The sequence below is a fragment of the Gossypium hirsutum genome, chromosome A06 (assembly GCF_007990345.1).
Source record: "Gossypium hirsutum isolate 1008001.06 chromosome A06, Gossypium_hirsutum_v2.1, whole genome shotgun sequence".
Lineage (NCBI taxonomy): Eukaryota > Viridiplantae > Streptophyta > Magnoliopsida > Malvales > Malvaceae > Gossypium > Gossypium hirsutum.
In genome coordinates, this window is record NC_053429.1 from 107,357,881 (window position 1) to 107,380,083 (window position 22,203).

Here is a 22,203-nt window from a genome sequence, read left to right on the forward strand (position 1 = left end):
AATGCATTAATTTCGTACTGAAAGGGATGCGTAATATGCCAGTAACCTCGATGGTCAAGGAAATGAATTTTTGATTAGTAGCATTATTGCCAAAGTAGGTTAAACATACCTGGGACAGATAAAGGGCGGTCACGTTTGGTGTAAGTCGGTGCTGAACGATATTGGGGAAAATGTAGAAATTACGAACTCAATAACTTTAGTGTGTCACTCATGGCCAAATCTAATCTTCCAAGTTAAGTAGCCCCATAAACCCGACCGTGGAATTATCGATGGAGCGTACTATACAGACCTGAGACAAATGACTTGTGACTGTGGGAGATTTTAAGCACTTCGTTATTCATGCAAACATGTAATTGTGGCATGTGCCTTGGAACATATAAATGACCTACGTTGATGAATTTTACAAACTTGAAAGCGTGTGTAATGTTTGGAAATTTGAATTCCCACCTATCTCAGATGAAAGCATGTGGCTGCCTAACTCGCACGCTCCTTTCGAGTTGGTACTAGATAAGAACTCTCAGTACAAGTCGAAAGGTTGAGCAAACTCAACTCGGGTATGAGGCAATATCGATATTCAGGAGCGGGGAGACACACAGAGGTTATGTGATTATTGTAGGAACCCAAGGCATACGAAGCCAACATGTCCACACAACTCGGGAGCATCGAGGAGAAAAGCTAATTAAAACACTAACTCATATAGTGAAAACACAAACTTATTCATTTATTCATGCCATTTTTTTTTGTAAAGTGTATGTTAATATTAATTATTGAAGTAAGATATATTACAATACGCAAGTGAAAGTTTTAATCTTTTTCCGTATTGACATTCTATTCTTTCCTTTCTTAAAATATTAGGGTGTACAAATGGATAGAGAAAAACTTAAATGAAAAACTAACATAAATAATTGTAAATTTTAAACTCACAATATGATATGATACAAAACAAACCAATTTAATAAACAAGTTTTGTATATTGTAAATAAATATACATTTGGGATGTAAAATAAAGTATACAATTTGGGAAAATTAGAAAAAATTGAAAATTGATGATTGAAAATTGAGAATGGAAGAATGAGTATTGAATATTTGGTCGAAAAGAATGAAGTTTGGAGGGACTTATATAGGAAATTTTATAGTTGTTGGAAAAATTATCGTTGAAAGGAAAACGCATCTTACAAGACGTTTTTTCATTGATGTGGTAAAGAAAACGCACCTTGCAAGACACTTTTTTTCTCTCTTCAAAAATAATATAAATCGATAAATTTTTAAAAAATCAAGATAGTTTGTTGATTTTTTTTCAACATATTTACATAAATCTGCCGAAGGTGGACCCTGCTTTAAATCTCATAATCGAAGACTTATATGGGGCTTTTAGAAAAAGCCGAGCCCAATCCTGGGTTGGTCATTCGAAAGCCCGAGTGAAACTGAACTGGCCTTAATATATTTGGTGAACCCCAATACTTTTGACATTGGTAACGTAAAATTCTTCAAATTTTTTAATAAAAATTTTTATAAATAAGAATATTTGAGCCCACAATACATAAATATTTCAAATATCACAGAATACTTGGAACTTGATCAAAATTTGTATTCAGTGTGTTGGGTTGGCACTTGGCATGGCGGCCCAATCAAACATCCCCTGGATTGCCACCACAGCCGTTTTCCCCTCCACACTTTCTTCATTTGAATCATTGGCAGCTTCTTTTTTTGAACAACAAAAAGAAGAAAATTATATTAATAATAATACATTTAAATAAATGATTGGAGGTGGTTCAGTGAATAGCGTAAGTGGTTGAAAAGGAATAATTTGTATTTTTTTTAAAATGAAAAAATATTCCCAAAAGGCAAGAGAGTAGAAGACTTTCTCAAGTTCTCCCTCGTCCATGTTGTATGTTGTAGACACAAAACACCATCACAATTATACGCGCAATCTCTCCTCTATTTGCTCATACGGAACGGATGTACTTGAAAAACCACTCATCTTGTTCCTTTGTTCACTTGAGATTTTTTTTCTACCACTAGTTTCTTTCCTTTGTCTTTATCTCCTTCATACATCGCAATCCCAGAAATAAATCCCCCCCCCCGAATCTTTTTGTTTCTTCAGACAATGGAAAATGATCCTTTGCTTCTGTATGCAAGTCCCCGGAAGAAACCAACGCCGCCCACACCTCTCTTTCCCCTCCCTGAACACGATGAAGTCTCTCTCCCTGTCTCTTTAACTCCATCTGAGCTTAAAGATAGACTCATCTTTGGTCCTTCTCCTCCTCCTTCTTCCCTTTCTCCCATTGATTCTTCTCCCATCTTTGATGCCTTAGCTTCATCTCTTCAATCCCCCCGACCTTCTTCTTCTTCTTCTTCTCCTCAAGACACTGTTGTAAATCTCCAAGACCCTCTTTCGCAGCCAACCCAACTTAATTCACCCACTCCAGCACCAGCTTCATGGTTAATTGACCCAGATTTCATATGGGAAAAATCCAATCTTCACAGGTCCAAAACGGCACCTGCCATGGCTGTTTTAAATGATGTCATCCGCTCTTCAATTCCCAAACCTCAACTGGGGTCTCAATCCATTGTAAGACAAGCTTTTGTGCTTTTAGTCTTGTATTTAACTTTGGGTGTTGTTATCTTTTGGTTTAATAGGCATAATTTCTTGGGTAATGAAACTCACCCGGTTGTCGATGCATTGTATTTTTGTATCGTGACAATGTGCACAATTGGATACGGTGATATTATCCCTAATAGTGTGGCAACCAAGTTGTTTTCAATATTATTTGTGTTGGTCGGATTCGGTTTTATTGATATTTTGCTTAGTGGGATGGTTAGCTATGTACTTGATTTGCAGGAGAGTTATTTGTTGAGAACTGTTGAACATGAGGGTCAAAAGAAGGACTCTGCGAGATCTTATATAATTGATGTCAAAAAGGGGAGGATGAGGATAAGAATGAAGGTGGGATTGGCATTAGGAGTTGTGGTTCTTTGTATTGGAATTGGTGTTGGTGTTATGCATTTTGTTGAGAGGCTTGGGTGGTTGGATGCTTTTTATCTTTCTGTTATGTCGGTCACTACAGTTGGCTATGGGGATAGAGCATTTAAGACATTGCCTGGTAGGATTTTTGCTGCTATTTGGTTGCTTGTTTCCACTCTGGCTGTTGCTCGAGCGTTTCTGTATTTGGCTGAGGCTAGAGTGGATAAGAGGCATAGGACAATGGCGAAGTGGGTGCTTGGACAGGACATGACTGTCTCGGAGTTTCTTGCCGCTGATATTGACAACAATGGTTTTGTGAGGTATGCTGTTTTATGAAATTTGGTTAGTACTTGAACTATGCATCTTCATCTCCTCAAGTTTCTAGTAGTTGTATGCTTTCATGCAATAATACCTGACAGGTTAATATGCTAATTTCGGAACTTACTGTAGTTTCCTCCTTTTCCTTTATAGCTGTTGTAGTCTTTAGTTCACCAGTTGACATTTTAATGAAGTTTTAAGAACTCATATTGGGATTCACGGTTGATTTATTAACATGCAATTGCTTAAATTCTTAAATAAAAGATTCTCACTGCCAAGAACTTTTAATGCATCACTTTTCAAAATGGAATAGATTTTTCTTCCAAGGCCCTCTTTGTTGGGATTGCTTTATATTGTGCTATTCAAACGATGTGTCTATCTTGTGAATACAATTTCAATGCAACATCTGCTATGCGTGTAATTTGCTCTGTCTGCTAGGTTATGCATATGATCTTCTCAATTGAAATATGATAATAATCTTCACTTTCTATTACCCCTTTGCAAACATGTTGAAAACACCACAAAAATGTGCCTGAATGGTAACTTTCCTTTTTGAAACTAAGGCATAAAAACCAGAAAAAAAAACCAATCCCAGAAAATTGGGATTAAGTACCGTATTTGAGTTATATTTAATATGCATCCCTATGTTTCTCTGACTTTCCATTTTTCTTTTGAGTACCTTTGTTCAATGCCTATACCTGAGATATCTTCGAACATGAGTGTGGGGATATGCCCAAATACATGGGAAGATTTTGAAATAACAAAAGTGAACACACCTGTGTCTGACACTCACCCAAGTCCTAGTAGCATAGCTATAATGTTTGAAGCTTTGATTAGACTACAGAACTGTATCTTTATATATGAGGGACTTTGATATACTTTATTGAGGACAAACTAAAACAATTAAATTATACTGCTTCTCAGTCATACTGCTAATTTTTGGGTTCAGTGTGGTTTATCTGTGTCTTATGGACTACATTTTATGAATTACCTCAGATGTATGGTGTACATGGGTGTAGGTTATTATTATCAAGTGCAGTACATAGTTGCTTCTGGATGCTTCTAATAGGGGTACTTTCCCTCTTTTACCCATTACTTGTAATTGATTCAGTGTTTCATTAAGGTGTTTCCAGTTGTAAGCTCATAATTCTTCTGATTCTCTATCTGGTTCTTTTCTGCTTTACCGACTTGAGTGCAACATCCTAGAAGGCTTTGATAATGTCACGATGATTGAAGTCCTTAAGGAGTTACATCATTTGACTAGATTTTTTTTGAACTGGATACTCTATATTGTTTTGTTCTGTCTTGTTGCATTATCCTCAAAACATTCTATTACTTAAAATGGCCTTGGTATTTTGTATGCTGATATCTGTCTTGGCCTAAATTTCCTAATCTTTCTCAAATTCCATTTTTATTCTCAATGTTGTTGCTTTCTGTTCATTTCCCATTGAATTTAATGTCGGTTTATATGTCCAGCAAATCCGAGTTTGTGATATACAAGCTCAAGGAGATGGGGAAGGTATCAGAAAAAGACATCATGCAGATCAGCGAGAAGTTCGATAGGCTAGATGCTGGCAACTGTGGGAAGATAACTCTTGCTGATCTTATGGAGCATCATCATTAATCTGCAAGAAACCTTGCTTATAATCATCGTTATGATATGGCGAAGGTGGCAAGGACGGTCATGGATGACATTGAATCATCAACTGCAGAAATGGCAGTGGTTAGAAATCAAGGCAAGCAACAATGACGGTTTATTCGAATCTTCATGCATGTTGACTTGGTCCTCTTGCTCATCCCATAATGTCTTATTCCATAGATGAGCCGTCTACCTTCCCGGTGTAGTTCTTTCTTTTGGTTTTAGGGTTAGAAACTCGGCACGACAATCCTGGGATGTATCATTCACCAACTTGACTAGTGGATAAAACCCTTTTGTTGGTCGGACTAAGTCCGGCGCTTGTTGAGTGGGGGGCCTATGTTTCCTTAGCGGAATACATGTGTATAATATGGGTATGTTTAGTTTAGGTGGTTGGATAAGCACCTTATGAGTATGTCCGAATATATGTTCTATTTAGGTGGTTGGTTGGATTGGATGAGTTGCCTATGTCCGAATATAATTGTGTTTATTCTTACCCGTATCTTAGTCACCTCCGCGTTTTTATCTTCTGTTTTGGTGAAATCTAGTGTTGTTTGAATCGAATCGGTTGATCGGTTGGATTCAGAATTTGTTGGAGTATCGATCTAGAGAGTGGTTTTGAACTGATTAGATAAGGAATCAGTATGAGTTGACTACAAATTAGTTGAAATGAAATTTTTGATAATTTTTTAATCGGATCAATTGAACCAGTGAATTGATGACTTGATTGATTTGACCACCAATCTTGTTTAATAAACATTGGTGAAAGGCCAAACAAAAATAACAACAGGGAAGGTTTTTCTCTCTTTATTATTCTTTGTATGAAACTGGAATGAAATTTCTTGAAATTTTTGAACAGGTGGGAACTAGATAAATTGTAAAAGTGGAAAAACATCGTTGTAGTGTTTGTCGGTATATAATTGCAAATTGCCATGCACATCTAATTTGTAGATAGATTAATTTGAATTTAACATGTAAACTATTCTTTTACAAATTAAAATATGAAGAATTTAATGAAGGAATTTTCTTTGGCATGAATCTCTCTCAGGCAAGCATTGGTGAGGCACTGGGGGGCAGTCCAAACCTCGAGATTGATGGGTGGTTGGGCATCTGAAAAGGTGCCATTATGAAAGGATGATTTGCCCGACGAAGGTGTTATGTAGAGGTGATGATAGGTCTTAATAAAATTTTAAATTTATTTTTTAGGTTTGGGTTCGGTTCCAAATATAGATTTAAAAATTTATTTAAGTTCGGCCTAAAATATGATGGTTAAGCTCAAGTTCGGCTCGACCTGATTTGTATTAATTTTTTTAGATTATCTTATTAAATAATTAATTTTAAAATATAATATATCAAATACACTTAAATGCATAAAAATAAATCTTAAAACAACAAACCTTACCCGAGAAAGAATACAACGGTGTGGTGGGCTTGCAGGTTTGATATTGATATTTGTGTTTTACACATATGCGGATAGATAATGCCTAGTTTGTGATATCAAATTTTTATATATATTCCCTTTCATCATTTCCCTATTGATACCAAAAGATTTGATGAAAACCACATATGGACACATAATAAATAAAAAAATATAAGAAAGGAAAAAGTTATCAATTTTTATGACTTCATATAATTTTGATTATTAAATGCTCGAATTTTCTTGTTCATCAAACAGGGTGTGCAACATAACCTGCCATGCATATGCACCATCCATCGTGCTCCAACTTTAGTATATCTCTTCTCTTGATTTCTTTCTGACCAATATAATTTGAGTAATTAAGACAAATATATTCTTTTGCTTGATCAGTCACTTGACCGAAACTTGCTTCTTTCAGTTCTTTTCTCAAAACCTAACCAGCAACATTCGAACTCCACTATTTATTCTCAATGCAGCATATGATTCATGGCAGGTAATATCCTTGTCTGCAAACTAGGAAATGATCATAAGGCATACGGTTATGTGCTTTATTTGAAATCTGCAAGGCGTGATTAATAAAATAGATGAATAAATTTGCTTATTGATATCAGATTCAATTTAGCATAGCTCCACCACTGGCTGATCCACATGGTTATTGGTATGAGTGTAGATTGAACTATGCAAAAATGTTCTGCATCACAAATCAAGTTTTTACAAGGTGATTTCCTGTGTGAAATTGCTTGAGCTTGATAGAAAATTGAATTTTCAGCTTAAACAAATCTATTTTTCTGTGAATCAGGCTTCCGGATTGATATGCTTAATGCTATCAAAGGTTTCTCACGGTCTAGAGAGAACATATTGTTTATAAATTCGTGTTTTGCTCATTGCCAAATAGAAAGGCAAGACACATGGTTTATAATTAGTATATAATTTGGGCTGGGCCGAGCCTGGGCCTAAAAAACCTTACCCAAGGTTCACCTGTTTAGAAAATAGGCCTCGTTTTTTGCCCAAACCCATTTTTCGAGCCTATATTTTTGTCCAAACCCTCCCACTTGAGCAAGTCTAGTGGTATGGCCTTGGATCCACTGAAAGGTGAAAATTTTCTTTTAATGACAAATTATTGAACTCTTAGAGAGAGAATTTTCATAAAGAAAGAATTGAGGAAGATGATGATATCAATTTACTTGAAGGAGATGTGACTATTGATGTTGTGGATGAAGTTCCTATTGATAGGGTTCAGTCTTTGGTAAAAAAGAAGATGCTAAGATGTTCATCATCAAGTTACTTGGCAGAAGGGTTGGATTTCATTGGAATGATGGCTCTATGAAAATTGATTTATGGATTTGAAGAATGATTATTATCTAGAAAAATGTAAGTTAGTGGAGGATTATATACTTTAGTATTTTTTGAAGGACCTTAAGTTGTTTTCGGGCAATATCTAATGGTGTTGCCTTGGTCTTATGATTTTTTATTCTTGGTTTGATAGATCAATTGCACTGGCAGTCTCTACAAATCCAGTGATGCATTCTAAGTTCAAACACGTTAATAACGAGTTGCTCAAGGCAAACTTGTCATTGGTATCAAGTTGTTGACACTCTTATAAAGTCATTGTCAGCCCATTTCTTTCTCAAGTTTTGTGACAAGTTAAGGGTATGTGTTGTGTCACGATGATGATCATGTTTAGACTACCTTATGTTAGATTTGGTTAAGAAAACAATTTAAAATTATAGCAAAAGATTAAAAATTTTCAAAACAGACCTGGTATGTGATATTTACAACAATAAATTTTTTACCGAATAATACCTATGTTTTGTGCGAGATAGATTTGAGTTGGTCTTAACTTTCAACAAATGATCTTCTCTGCTATTCCCATACCTTGAATTGAACCGAGTGTAGGCTCGAGTAACAAGAACCAAACACAGAACAAGAAACGATATTATTACTTTTAGTAGGAAAGTAATTTTCTTAATAGAAACTGGTAAATATGGTAATTCCCAAAAAATAAAATTTATTTTTAATTAATAGATTCTCACTACTTTTTGACAAAAAATAGTATATAAAAAATTTTTCTTTTAGGTCAATCGGTACCATCTATTTAAAAGGAGAGACCTTGTTGAACAAGTCATTTACAAATAATATTTATTTAATAGAAACACACTCCTACTCTAACTAATAGAGGAGATGAGCGACACACCCTAGATAATGTTACTAGGGTTGCCACCCCTTACATACTCATGAGAGGAATTTAATTAATCTAACTCAAATTTATTTTCTACTTCTCAAAATAAATATTAATTAATTAATTAAATTAACCCAATTAATTTCTCAATTAAATAATTTTCTCAACTCGATTCTAATTCTGTTAAAATCATGACAACTTTATCATAAAAGAATTTTTGAGGAAATATATTTAATTTCCTAAATCTAATTAATTTAATTAATTTAAAAAATTCAATTATTTCATTATAATTAATTAAATAATAATTTGAAAACCTTAAATTAATTCTCAAGTAATTTCTATACTTAGTGAGAAAACAATTCATTTATAAATGGAACACATTTCTCTAACTTTATCATTTCTATTTATTGTTATTCATTTGATTCTACATATACTTCATTTCTAGTTTTAACGAGCTAGTGAAGGGACTGATTGAATATATATAATTAGGGCTCAAATAATTTATAAATAAATTCCAGCTTTTCGGCTATTAATTATAAACTCATTTAGTCGTAAAGTCATTCCACTATAGTATCGTGATTGAGCTCTCTCTAATTACATACTATTATGAAAGCTATTTAATAGGTGTTCGTCTAATGACCTTATCATAAGTGTGTTACCCTTATAAGAATATTTAATTTTTTGTGATAAATTCGTTCTCTCAATATGGTCCTATTTTATCTCATACTATTACATCTTCCTTCATGAAAAGTCAATTACTACAAATAGTAATCAAGTTATTCATCATAAAGACAAATGACCTGTGACTACATTTACTTTTCATCTATTATATAATGCTAATAAGAGAATATCATTTACCCATTAGTTGGGCTGTGAATTCTAATATTGTGAATAATGTTTTATTTTGACACACTCAACACTACCCAATTTCACAGGATCTAAATCTTAGGTGTTACTTTGCATAAGTTAGCAAAATTTCAAAAAATCAATTGGAACTCATGACATTAAACATATTTCCTAATATTTTATAAAAAAAGTCACTATTAAAGAAACATAGAGAAGTATTTAAAATTAAAATAAAATATTACATCAAATTGATCACAATTTAATACAACACAAGGATTATAAAAACAGGCTCTTTAAAGCGTAAGTTCACTAGACACCGGTTTTTCAAAAATGTTCATTGTATGCATAGTATCCCCGTTCGCCGCTTCTCTGGCTCATTCATGGCGTTGTCCCTCCTGGTGAATTCACTTACAAAGCAACACCTGAAACATAAACATAACATTCATAAGTTCAGAGGAACTTAGAGAATAGACACAACATACCTTTTAACCTTTCTTGCTAAATTCTTTATCTTGAATATTTGGATTTACCCATATCTGTCTTTGATAGATACCTTCCCATTGCCATTTATGTAATTACATACTTAGACGCCCCTTAATTTGCTTAACGAATCATCCTTAACTTGACTCACTGGCTGACTTTAGATCATACTAGATGATACTACCTCTTCTTCTCTATTCAAACAACTTACAACGATTATCCCAAAATAGATATTCATAGACACTGTTCACTAGCGAATATTTACACTTTTGGTAGATACCCACACGAAGTTGATTACCATCAGTATACCAACTAAATCATTATCTATTTCAATCTCCAACACAACTTATACAAATAATGAACTAATAGCTAGCTCAAAAATATTCCTTACAACTCTTGTCACAAAGTACAATGATACTCAAATAGACAGATGGCACAAATATTAGATAATTCCGGAGTTGAAACATGATGCTATACATATATTGTGGATACTAACAACTCAAATTTCCCAACCATACATATCACCAACGATATCAGACCGATGAACATTTGAATTCTCTTATCATTGAGAATACATTCATATTCAAAACTAACAGATGCTCACGATGGATAACCTCTTTGAACACACAGATTCATTCTATTGTATCATAGAACTATTCAAACCAAAATAATTTCAAACAGATCATATTCAATTGTATACACCACAAGTTTCAAGCAGAATACGCCATAAAAGCTAATAGATTGCCACAAGGGCCAAATCAGAATACGCCACAAAGGCTAACAGAATGCCACCCAGGCACCCCATGAATTGTTGTGTTTACGATATTAATTTGCTTGCGTGAGGTTGGCCCCTCATTGTCTTGGGACATGCAGAAATACTAGTCGATAAATGTGGCTCATCCACTCTTTTTCAAAATACTTTCTTCAGATCAGTCGTATGAAATTCTTGTTTACTATCTCGATGGACTTCATCGAATACCACCGTGGTGTCAAAACTCACATCACATAACATTTTCAAACACATATCTTATATCTAACATACATACACATTTAGGTATGCTAAACTCATTTTCTTAACCAAATCATACTTCAAAACACGTTTCATACGCATCAACACGATCATGTATCTCAGTATACGTCTTATGTAACAACCCACTTTTCAGTGCTGTCAGAAACAGTAGTTTTGAGACCACAAATCCGATGAGTAAATTCATATAATTAATAATTAAATTATATGAGAAAATAATAATTTTTATATTGAATTTGGATTTGAGGAATTTTAACTAATCGAATTAAAAGTTAGTATAAGTGGTTCGATTCAAAAATCGAGTGGTTTATGAAAATGAAGTATTGGGACCTTGTTTCTGTAATTTAAGGCCGTAAATATTTTTATTAAATATTTATAGAATCGTATCATAGGTGTATTGAAGTCTGATCCGAAAATTTTTAATGATTTATAGTAAATAAAGGTAAAATGATTAAATTGTAAAAGAGGCAAAATTGAATTACTATATATTTAAAATACTATAGGGACCAAAATGGTGATTAAACCATGGCCAGAAAGTCCAAGCGGTGGTGACATGATTAAATCCACTAACTTTTGGGTTATTTATTCATTAAGTCCTAATTAGTTTAAGGTTAAATTGAAATAAAGTTTGTTTAGTAGGAATTTAAAATGATTGAAAGATCAATTGGGTAATCGGACCCTCATTAAATGGTCAAATGGTAGGAATGATGTGGAATTCTCTAGATTGGGGTAAATTGCACTTAAATCCTAATTGATTAATGAATTACTAATTAGTCTATTTTTCAGTATTATTGAAAATAGTGGTCTCGGGGCCACAACTCTACCGTGTCGATCCGTAATTATTTAATATTTATGTGGTCATTAGTTTCATGTTAAAATTTGGTTATGAAATTTTATCATTTAGATAGTTAATTAAATAAAAAGGACTAAGTGTAAAAGATGCAAAAGTTGATTTCTATTAATTAAAGGTACTAAATGGAAAAATTGAAGGTAAAGTAAGGGATCTAGTAAGTAAATATACCATGTGTGTATTAAGTGGACAGTAATGGGCTTGAAATTAGGAGATTTTATTTGTTTTAAAAGGGTAAATTTGTAAATAGTAAATTATAATGTATTATAATTCATAAAAAGATATGAATTGAGTTATCTTTTTCCTAGTTTCTTTTAGAGGAAGCTGAAACTCCATTGTTAAGGGTTGGGAGGCTTCAACCAAGCTTTAGTTCCTCGATTTAGTGAGTGAATCTTGCTCGTTACAACCACCAGATAGAAGGGTTGAGGCCAAGTTAATCAAAATGTTATCCTCAGAAATCTAATCCCATTCAAACCCTAAGGTCTGATCCTGATGATACTCCACTAAGTATATCAGCTGTGGGGTATGACTATAGCACTACCAGGAGGAAATGCACTGATATATAGGAGTCTAGAGTATCCACCACCCAATTTTTTCTTATCACTTCCAGCGACCTCGAGGATGTCGTCTAAGCAATAACCTCATAGGTTTTATCTTACCCTTGATTTTTTTGGAGCCTGGTTTTCATCCACCACTCAACCCCCTTCTTTTGTGTGGTGCTAAATGAATACGATATTGCACCAGGGCAGTTATCAGCCCTATCCTGGTAGACGCTGGTGGCGTTCTATATTAATTTCTGTATGCATAATGAGCCACCATTGTTGGGTGTTTTCCAAAAAATTTACCAACTAAAGGTAACACAATAGTCCCTTCCTCTGGAGAGTATCTGTGCATAGTATCAGCTAATAGATTCTCAAATTGCTTTGAAGTAATATAAATAATTTGGTAGAGGTTGTTTTAGTTAGAAACATATTCCATTTTTTTACAAGATTTAAGCCTAAATGGTTGCCAGCCAAATGATTCTATAATTTGGCTAGATGATTTCATCATGTCTTCTGCTTCTGTTGCTTGGCCTTACAACGCGGATGATGAATTGACACATGTACTAGTAAAGGGTATATGATAACATCCTTTCTACTTTTACAACATTTGTGGTCTTTGGCAATGCAACTGGAATATTTTAAGTAATCCTATTACAGCTTCTACTTCCTCTTCAGACAATACTAATTCTCATATTACTGGTGTAGGGTCTTCCTCACATTCATGCATTGTGCTTGCCTCAGCTTAAAGCATGGACATTACAACCATTTTTAATGAAGCTCAAACAAAGTAAGACTAATGTTGCTCTATCAAGAAAAACAACAACAAAGAAAACTAATAAGAGGCCCAGATTGGAGGAAAGTACCCAAGAGACCGGAAGTAGTGAATGTCCTCCCTTGACACGACATAGATCCGAAAAAGAGCCTGCCCTTATAGTCACTTGCACTTCTCTAGTTTTTGCCTTACCTGAAGCTCCAATACCACCAATGGAGCCTGTCCACAAAGTAGACTCCCTAATTCATATTTATGATCCTCTATTGATAGAGAATCTAACAAAAGCAACACCCCTAATTCAATTAGTAGTTTCTCTTAGCAATCCACAATACCATGTTTCTTTTAGTGAAGCAGAATGATTTTTCCCATGACGTGACCTATGAAAGTTAGGACCACCTTCTGTCTCTTTAAGTGTAATTTTTCAGCAGCAACAAAACTCCGTGCCCCGGCAGTTAAAAAAGGCTCTTACCTCTTACCTTTCTTCCAATCCTGATGAGTCTCCATTTTCCCTTTTGGAAAAGGCTTCATAAGCCTTATCTATAGACCATGGACTTTAGAGTTGGGCCCTCCAAGACGCAGTGATTAATACAATGATAAGATTTTAAATTTGGGGAAAGTTGTGAAAACTGACGAGGACTCTATGGCTAAACTACGCCAATATCATCAAGAATCCAATAACTTGATTAGAAGGCTTGATGTCTATGTCACGGATTTGAAGGGTAAATATAAATAGGCACAGACTGAGTGCGAGCAATCAAAGGAGGAAGCCACTCAACTGAAGGAAAAAGAATACACTTGGAAGGAAAAACTCAAAGCTCAGGAAGAATTCCATAAAGCAGAGTTGGAAAGTCTATGCCAATCCAACAAGGAAGCTTTTAGAAAATATCAAGAGGACATTAAAAAGAGCCTTAATGAGGCTTTGTTAAAATGGAGGTCCAACCTGATTCTGTAGACCCAAGTGGTTGCAGGTCTTCTTGATCTCAGTTGGGTAGAATTCAATTGTTTCAAGGACATCTCTACCGAGTCACTGAACTTTAATGTTTACTATCCTGAGGACGAAGTTTGGGAAACCTTTCAGAGAGAATGGAAACAATCAGTTGATTTTTTCATTCCTACAACGCCCAAAGTTTAAGACAATGAAGATGACTCAATAGATACAGAACAAGATCCTGAAGATCATCCTTCCATAGAAAATATCCTTACAGAGGCCACAAACTAACACATCAAGAGAGGAGACTAAAACTTTTTTTTCATTATGTCTTGTATTTTTCTCTCTTTGTAATATCCTTCAGATCCTTTTAACGAATAAATCTTTTTATTCCTCCACTATCTTTCTTATCACCTTAATGCTTACTAACATAACAAACATCTTTCATACAAGTATAAATTTCAACATACTTGAAGGACTAAGCTAGGCTTGGTGTACTATGCATACAGAGTTGACTCACTTATCAGCCAAAAGATTGGCTCAATCGAAAGCTCCGATACCAACTTATAACACCCTTAACCTAACCCCATTTCACAAGATTTGAATCTTGGGTGTTACTTCGCATAACTTAGCAAGATTTCAAAACAGTCAACTTGAGCTTATGACATTAAACATATTGTAACACGCCAACCCGACCCAATAATTGGATCCGAGTATGATGTGTCACAACTAAAATCAGACCAACTTCAAAGCATTTGACGGAAGCTTTATAAAATTTTACAAAGTTATAGATATAAAAATACAATGGTTGTTGCTTACTATAGTTTATTGCCATCATTAGTAGTTTAAGATAATGTACAAACAACTTGGCATATAAGTTTTTATTAAGTAAATTTCATTGAACAAAATATAATAATTCAAATCCAAGTATTAATATTTAAATAAAATCCCGTAAAAACAAAGTATTGTCAAAATAGAAGTTCTTAATACATATCATTTCCAAAATACAAACATACGCCACCCCAAAGAGTTATGCATGATATAGAATAAAATTGTCAGGTTACAATGGCAGCATCACTCTGGCGTAGTCCTTTTAACAAACAATCTTCCTTCAGTCAGCAAGTCTGAGAAGGAAAAGATAACCGAGTAAGTTCATATACTATACGCATGGGCATATACTATACGCCAATTTAACACAACTCAGACAACCCACCTTCATGCCGACCACATACCCAGAGTTCAGAATCAAAAGAATATCATACATCCTTATTCACAAACATACTCCCCCTTAACTCATCATATCATTTTCATTCTGATTAGAATGTTTTATTGTGATCTGTCAGTCCGATTTGCAAAATAATTGCCTTAACGGAGGCTACACAAACATATCCCCTCTTCTCCATCACCACATACCAGATCATATTTTCGCATATCCAAAGCAGATGGTTGTGGCTTAGACATGAAGGATGGCACTCACTTCATTTCACAGACAAACTAAACTCAGACTGATGACACTGAATGACCATTAACCACACATACACCATTCATACATTATAAATGAGGATTACTTACCTTACATGAATTATATAACAAAGAATTTTACAACACATGAAAGTAAGAAGGAATTCACCAGAAATTTTAGAACAAGTCTACAAAGTAGGTCATTTGCCTTCATCACTTGGACCCCGGTTAGCTTCTTGAGCTACAGAAAGATAATTAAACATATCATATCATCAATATATCAAATCCTAACATGCATGCAAGAACCAATGGCACAAAATCCAGAAACAAAAAGTTTCCTTCTTCTCACACCATTCTGTTATCTATGCATGTAGTACTAAAAATATGTAAATGACTTCAATGATAACTTAAGGGTTCATCAATAATTATCAGTGAGCTAGTACTAACATGGAAGTTAACTAGATACTGTGAAACTTCACTCTGATAAAGTTTTCTAAACTTAGGTTTTCAAAAACTTTAAGATGAAATAAAAAAGGAATAAGAAGACATAAAGGTTTTCAGAAAGACCATCGCTATCCTTATATACTTAAGCAATAGAGACAATGATTAGTGGAAAAAACCAGATAATTCCACTAAAACTTTTTATTCCCATGATTAAGTGCACTTAACAAAATTTAGGTATTACCATCTACAGTAGTCTAGCTCTGTTCTAATTAAATCTCAAATTAACTAACCAAATCATTATACATTAAAATAATAAACAAATCTAAACAGCTGCAAACTTAACGAGTTTGCCCAAAGCATCTGGGTGGGCAGATACTTAACAGAAGGGTCCACCAAACCCAGAGCTTGCCAAAACTAGAAGTTCACCGAATGAAAAATTACATAGAATTCTATATTTAGCTAGTACAAATACTTTACTTACTCAAATCTATCCTTAATTTGCCATCTATATGCCAAAAAATAACCAATTACGGAGACTTTATCGGGTGGGCTGTTACACATATTTCCTTACATTTTATAAAAAAAGATCACTATTAAAGAAGTATAAAGAAGTGTTTAAAATTAAAATAGAATATTACATCAAATGGTCACAACTTAATACAACACAAGGTTTATAAAAATAGGCTCTTTAAAGCGTAAGTCTACTAGACGCCAGTTTTCCAAAAATGTTCACTTTATGCATAGTATCCTAATTCGCCGCTTCTCTGGCTCATTCATGGCGTTGTCCCTCCTGGCGAACTCACTTACAAAGCAACACCTAAAACATAAACATAATATGTGTAAGTTCAGAGGAAATTAGTGAGTTTAGACACAACATACCTTTTAACCTTTCTTATTGATTTCTTCATCTTGAATATTTGGATTTTTCCATATTTGTCTTTGGCAGATTCCTTCCTGTCGTCAGTTATGTAATTACATACTTAGACGCTACTTACTTTTCTTAACGAATCATTATTAACTTGACTTATTGGCTGACTTTAGATCATACCAAATGATATTACCTCTTATTTTCTATTCAAACAACTTACAATAATTATCCTAAAATAGATATTCACAGACAATGTTCACTAACGAATATTTACACTTTGGTAAATACCTAAAAGGATTTGATTACCATTAGTATACCAACCAAATCATTATCTATTTCAATACCCAACACAACTTATATAGATAATGAACTAATAGCTCTCTCAGAAATATTCCTTACAACTCTTGTCACAAAGCACAACGATACTCAAATAGACAAATGGTGTAAATATTAGATAATTCTAGAGCCAAAACATGATGCTATTCAGATATGGAGGATACTAACAACTAAGATTTCCCAACCGTACATATCACTGAAACTATTAGACCGGTGAACATTTGAATATCCCTTATAACTGAGAATACGTCTATATTCAAAATTGACAGATGCTCATAGTGGAATCCTCTTTGAACACACAAATTCATTCGATTGTATCATAGAACTATTCAAACCAAAATAACTTCAAACAGATCATATCATTATCATAAAGTTATCAGTATACACCACAAGGGTCAAGTAAAATACGCCACAAAGGCTAATAGATTGCCACAAGGGTCAAATCATAATACACCACAAAGGCTAACAAAATGCCACCCAAGTACCCCATGATTTGTCATGTTTATGATATGGGTTTGCCTAAACTCACATCGCGTGAGGTTTGCTCCTCATTGCCTTGGGACATGTAGAGATACCCCAGTCGATAAATACGGCTCATCCGCCCCTTTAGTGGCGTTTGACAGAACTGGGGTATATATAATTCATCATCCACTCAGGATTAAGGTATGCCACACTATAAACGTCACAAGTGAATAAATCCATAAATGAATATATGATCTATTCTATTCACTATAGCAAAACTGACTTTTAGTGGCGTTTTTTAGGCCTTTAGCGGCGCTTTTAAGAGCCGCTAAAACTCTTTGCGGCGCTTTTAAGAGCCGCTAAAACGTCGCTATAGATGGCGCCACAAAAGTTTGCGGCGTTTATTTTATAAAACGCCGCTAAAGATCATGGCCTTTAGCGGCGCTTTTCCTACAAACGCCGCTAAAGGTCATAAATTCAAAAAAATATATAAAATATTATAAAGGTCATGAAAAATATAAAAATAATGTCCATGATATAAATATAAAAATTTTCTATTAAAATTCATTATCAAATTAAATTTTCTATTAAAATTTTAACTTTAAAACTAAATAAAAAAATTAATGAATTTAAATTTAGAATTTAAAATAATAAATTAATAACACAATTAAAATCCAAAAGTTAGAACTCAAGTTATCTTAAATATTAAAATAAAAATAAAAATTTAGAATCAAAACTAAAACAAATAATAAAAACTAGATTAAATATAAAAATATCAGTAAAATAAGATATTATAATGAAGTTACTTAAATGAAATAAGGACTTAAATCATAACCATGTAAAATATAAGATTTGAATATCCAAAATTATCAAATGTAATGTTTACTACAATGTTACAGAGCACTGAACAGTGGAAAAGAAAGAAGGAAAGAAATACGTTTTCTACTAATTTTCTTCCTATCAGGCCATGGTGGATGGTTTAGACAAACTGGAGGTTACCTTGTGTCTGTGCATTAGATTTGGCGACCTTTTCTCTCCACCCTTTCTGACGAGCTCTTATTTCCCACATTGCTGTTAATTTCATTTGAGTCGACAGTGCTTCTTCAGCTTTCTCCCTTACTTCTTCGCACGTCTCCATATCCGAATTGCATTTGTCCGCTTCCTTTTGATATTGTGATGCTAACTTCTTAGCCTCGAGTAAAAAAAAAACATTTATGTAAAAAATTATAACAATTAAGCATTAGTGACATACAATTAACGATTAAAATAAAATAAAACATATATGCAACAAATAAATTGTTGGTCAGAAAAAGTTGTAAAAAATGAAAAAAGAAATGCAGTCAACTGGCTCACTGTAAACTTAACTGCTGACTTTGAATATACAATAAAACATAAATAAAACCCAAAATCACCAATATCACCCTGAAATGAAATCATTTGCTAGATGAAGGTAGTGGTTTTTGTTAATGCAAAGGGTTATTACATTTAATGTTACATTCACATCCAAATAACTCTCGGATAAAAAAATTCCACAACATTAATTATCAAGCAATTCCAACCAAAGCAGTTCATCCTGCATACCAAAGCCAGATTTACTACTTTATCTTATGTGTTATTTCACAATATTAGTCATTTGCAATCAATCTTAAAATTAGAGGTGATCTAAAAGGCATAGAAAATCAAATGTAAAATTTCTTTGTATTAAGTTACTTTGTTCCATATTCCAATAAATACATCCATCCATGACAAAGAAACAGGAAACTGACCTGTAAAGGAAGCATTGCTCAGTCCTGCATTAATTAAAGATAGAACCATAATCTGCTGGGCAAAATTGCCCAAAATATTTTGTCCCTGCATATTTTAATCTGGTGCCGCCAATTTGTTAGGCAGTATTAAAATTTTTTTGTTTTAAATTTTTAAGTTGATATCACCTGAAAAAATAAAGACATTTAACTCTACTATAAAAATCAAATTATTCCCATAATTAATGTTTAAGTTAAATATTTTCATAATTTTTTAAAACTTATAAGATTACGTATCTAAAAAATCCTACATACATGTCCCCATGTTAGTAACATGATGCATCATAAATTTCTAATATTATAGTATATCTGCTTGAAACTTTTTTTAAAAGGGTTTAATAATAAACTCTCAAATCAAAAGGTTAATATAATGAATCATCAATGACTGCAGAATCAAAAGGTTAAACTTTTTTCTCATATTTATCAATTTAATTAAACATCATTCAAATATTTATGGATGAATTAATTCAGTAGCAATCTCAGTATTGCTAACAAACTACAATCATCTTCTTTCTTAATGGAAGTAAATGGAAACATATGAGCAAAGTTCTACAGAGTTGTGTAATGTCAACGATGCAGAATGTGAAAAAAGTGATTGCTTTTTATCTCTGATTCTCTTAAGTGTTATCATCATAGCTATGCAAATAGTAAAATTATTTTTTATTAGTTTTTGATCGGTTTGAATATTACCCAATTCTTAGATAATGCAAGGACTGGACAGGCCAACCTTAATTGGTTTTAGTAATACATTATATGTGGTTTAGCTAGTAATATTTTCTCTGCATAATCTTTTTACAAGCTGCAATTGTAGCATCAAAGACTGAAGCCAAAAGGAGAAATTGAATGTCACTTACCCCTTGCAGTTCCTTGGTTCAATGTATTTCCTAGATAAGAACGAATAAACACTGCCGTCATCAACAACATTAATGATATACCTCATTACATGCAGAATTTACAGTATTTAAGCTCCTTTTAAATTCAGAAACCTGCAGGTGGTAAAAAAATGTATGAACAGAGGATAAACAAGTGATTCAATAAAAGAAAAAGGAGAAACAAGAAGGAGATTAATTATTGAATAATATTGTAAATTTATCAAATCAGATTTACTATGGAGATACCGCCAAACCTGAGTTCGGAACTGAATCTTGAAACAAAACACTCTTAGTTTTGACTCTACTCGTGGCACTTTCATCAGCTCCAAAAAGTATTGAACATGAAAAATCAAAAACTTGTTCAAAAAGATGGATCAAATGAAAGATGTTATTGGAGAAGCATCCAGGAACTAAATGTTTTAGTTAGAGCTTCTTCATAAAAGCGAATGCCAGAAAATTGTTATCTTGTATTTGCTAAAAATGCTATATGATAAATCATTGTTCTCCAGCACTTCAACTATCTTCTTAATGTTGAATCAACCAAAATCTAGTACTATAATAGAGATGCATTATCTGCCCATTCTTTCCTTTTCTTTCTCATTTTTGAATTAGAAAGAACCCATACTACCACTAAGAACCAAGGCAGCTCTAACTGAAGCACAAAGCCCACTTTACCAGAACAGAGATATAAAACCAATAGCCTCTTGCAGTTTTAGCCACTGCTGCCTTTTTAAATTATAAATTGCTCCAAAAATATAGTAGGGAAATATAGGACTAGGTATCAAAAGTATAATCTTCATCTTGGTTTAGATGTCCCCATAAAAATGCAAAAAGATAAAAACAATTCAATGCTTAGACATCAATTTCCATCTTTAAACTATGATTTGAAAAGAATCCTTCATGCCAAAGGGTTTTAGAAAGTATAAAGTCTTAAAACTGAGAAAATATTTCAGAAATATTGAAAATAAACACTTAATTCAATATATCAAGAAACAGAACAGGAAACTGTTAACAAGCAGTATAAATTCCAACATCAGTACATGAAATTATAGTCTCTTTTCATTAGAAGAAGGAAGAGAGGAAAATGAAAAGATATTAGAAGAACATGAAGAAAAAGACAAATAATTTTCAGAAAAAGAGTATATTTTCAGAAAACCATAAACAGATGTAAAAACATTCAATCTATAAACACAACCAATCAGATCAAACAAAAATCTCAATACAACAACAAGTTTTTTTCTCAATCCCATATTATATAAGCTAACAAACATTACTCTTAACACCATAAATAGATTCAATCAGCAGGTTATTAGTAAATAATGAACACTGTTGACAGCAAAAATAAGGAAGAAAAATACCTGCACTTGTTAACGAAAATAGCAAGGCCACTAATTCCAAACTCATCGCAGCAAACGAGAACAAGTTCTTTAAACCCTAAAAACGTTCTCCAACATGTTCTCCAGAACCTGGTCCGGGTACGTCGACTGGAACTCCGGGTGACCCGAGCCAGATCCCGTGGCGTTACAGTTCCGCGCCTTGTTGGAAACAAACTCAAGATCCGACGGCGGAGATTGCTGCCACTCATCGTCCTCAGACATTTGCTCCGTCCTGTTGTCTCAGCTATGGTGGATGAATTCAGTGCAATAAAATGAAAAGGAAAATGAAGTGTGATTGGTGTAGGTGTATTGACTTGGTGTTGTTGGAAATGGGAAATTTGGGGGCAAATTTTTATTTGGGGAATTAGGGCGCGCGACTAAATTTTCCAGGAGAAGAAGAGGGAGTAATGAGCGGGTACCAAAAAATTAGTGGTCTTTTGCGGCGTTTCCATTAAAAACGCCACTATAGCTCAATCTTTTGTGGCATTTGTTTAATTTTATTTTTTTTAATTTTTAACATATATTTTTTATTTTTTTCTTTTATTGTTTAATTTTATGTTCTTTTTCATTTTTAACATATATTTTTTTTATTTTTTTCTTTCAAATTTTTTGTACTGAGTTT

General features: G+C 33.5%; 2 protein-coding genes across 31 annotated transcripts; one reads left to right on the forward strand and one right to left on the reverse strand.

The window, feature by feature from the left end:
- The first annotated feature begins 1,830 nt into the window (after positions 1-1,830).
- Positions 1,831-6,291, forward strand: LOC107961804 (two-pore potassium channel 3). Of its 4 annotated transcripts, XR_005928665.1 has the most exons (4): positions 1,867-2,572; positions 2,843-3,285; positions 4,760-5,019; positions 5,968-6,286. XR_005928665.1 is itself a non-coding variant. In XM_016897948.2 (3 exons), exons 1-3 carry the CDS (start codon positions 2,108-2,110, stop codon positions 4,905-4,907), a joined length of 1,056 nt encoding a protein of 351 aa, XP_016753437.1. In that variant the 5' UTR covers positions 1,867-2,107; the 3' UTR covers positions 4,908-5,415. The 4 variants fall into 4 exon arrangements, 2 of the variants coding, with proteins under 2 accessions (XP_016753435.1, XP_016753437.1); XR_001701430.2 differs by having other exon boundaries at positions 1,854-3,285; positions 5,968-6,291; XM_016897948.2 differs by lacking the exon at positions 5,968-6,286 and having other exon boundaries at positions 4,760-5,415.
- Positions 6,292-16,411: 10,120 nt separating this feature from the next.
- On the reverse strand, positions 16,412-21,985 carry LOC107961803 (uncharacterized). 27 transcript variants are annotated; one of them, XR_005928673.1, is made up of 5 exons: positions 20,460-21,979; positions 20,188-20,319; positions 19,298-19,396; positions 18,531-18,723; positions 16,412-16,682 (listed from the first exon to the last, which is right to left on the reverse strand). XR_005928673.1 is itself a non-coding variant. In XM_016897944.2 (4 exons), the coding sequence occupies exons 1-4, from the start codon at positions 21,788-21,790 to the stop codon at positions 18,711-18,713; spliced, it is 294 nt and encodes a 97-aa protein (XP_016753433.1). In that variant the 5' UTR covers positions 21,791-21,981; the 3' UTR covers positions 16,412-18,710. The 27 variants fall into 27 exon arrangements, 4 of the variants coding, with proteins under 4 accessions (XP_016753433.1, XP_016753429.1, XP_016753432.1 ...); XR_005928674.1 differs by having other exon boundaries at positions 16,412-18,723; positions 20,188-20,217; positions 21,564-21,981; XR_005928672.1 differs by having other exon boundaries at positions 16,412-18,723; positions 20,188-20,217; positions 20,460-21,981.
- Positions 21,986-22,203: the final 218 nt, after the last annotated feature.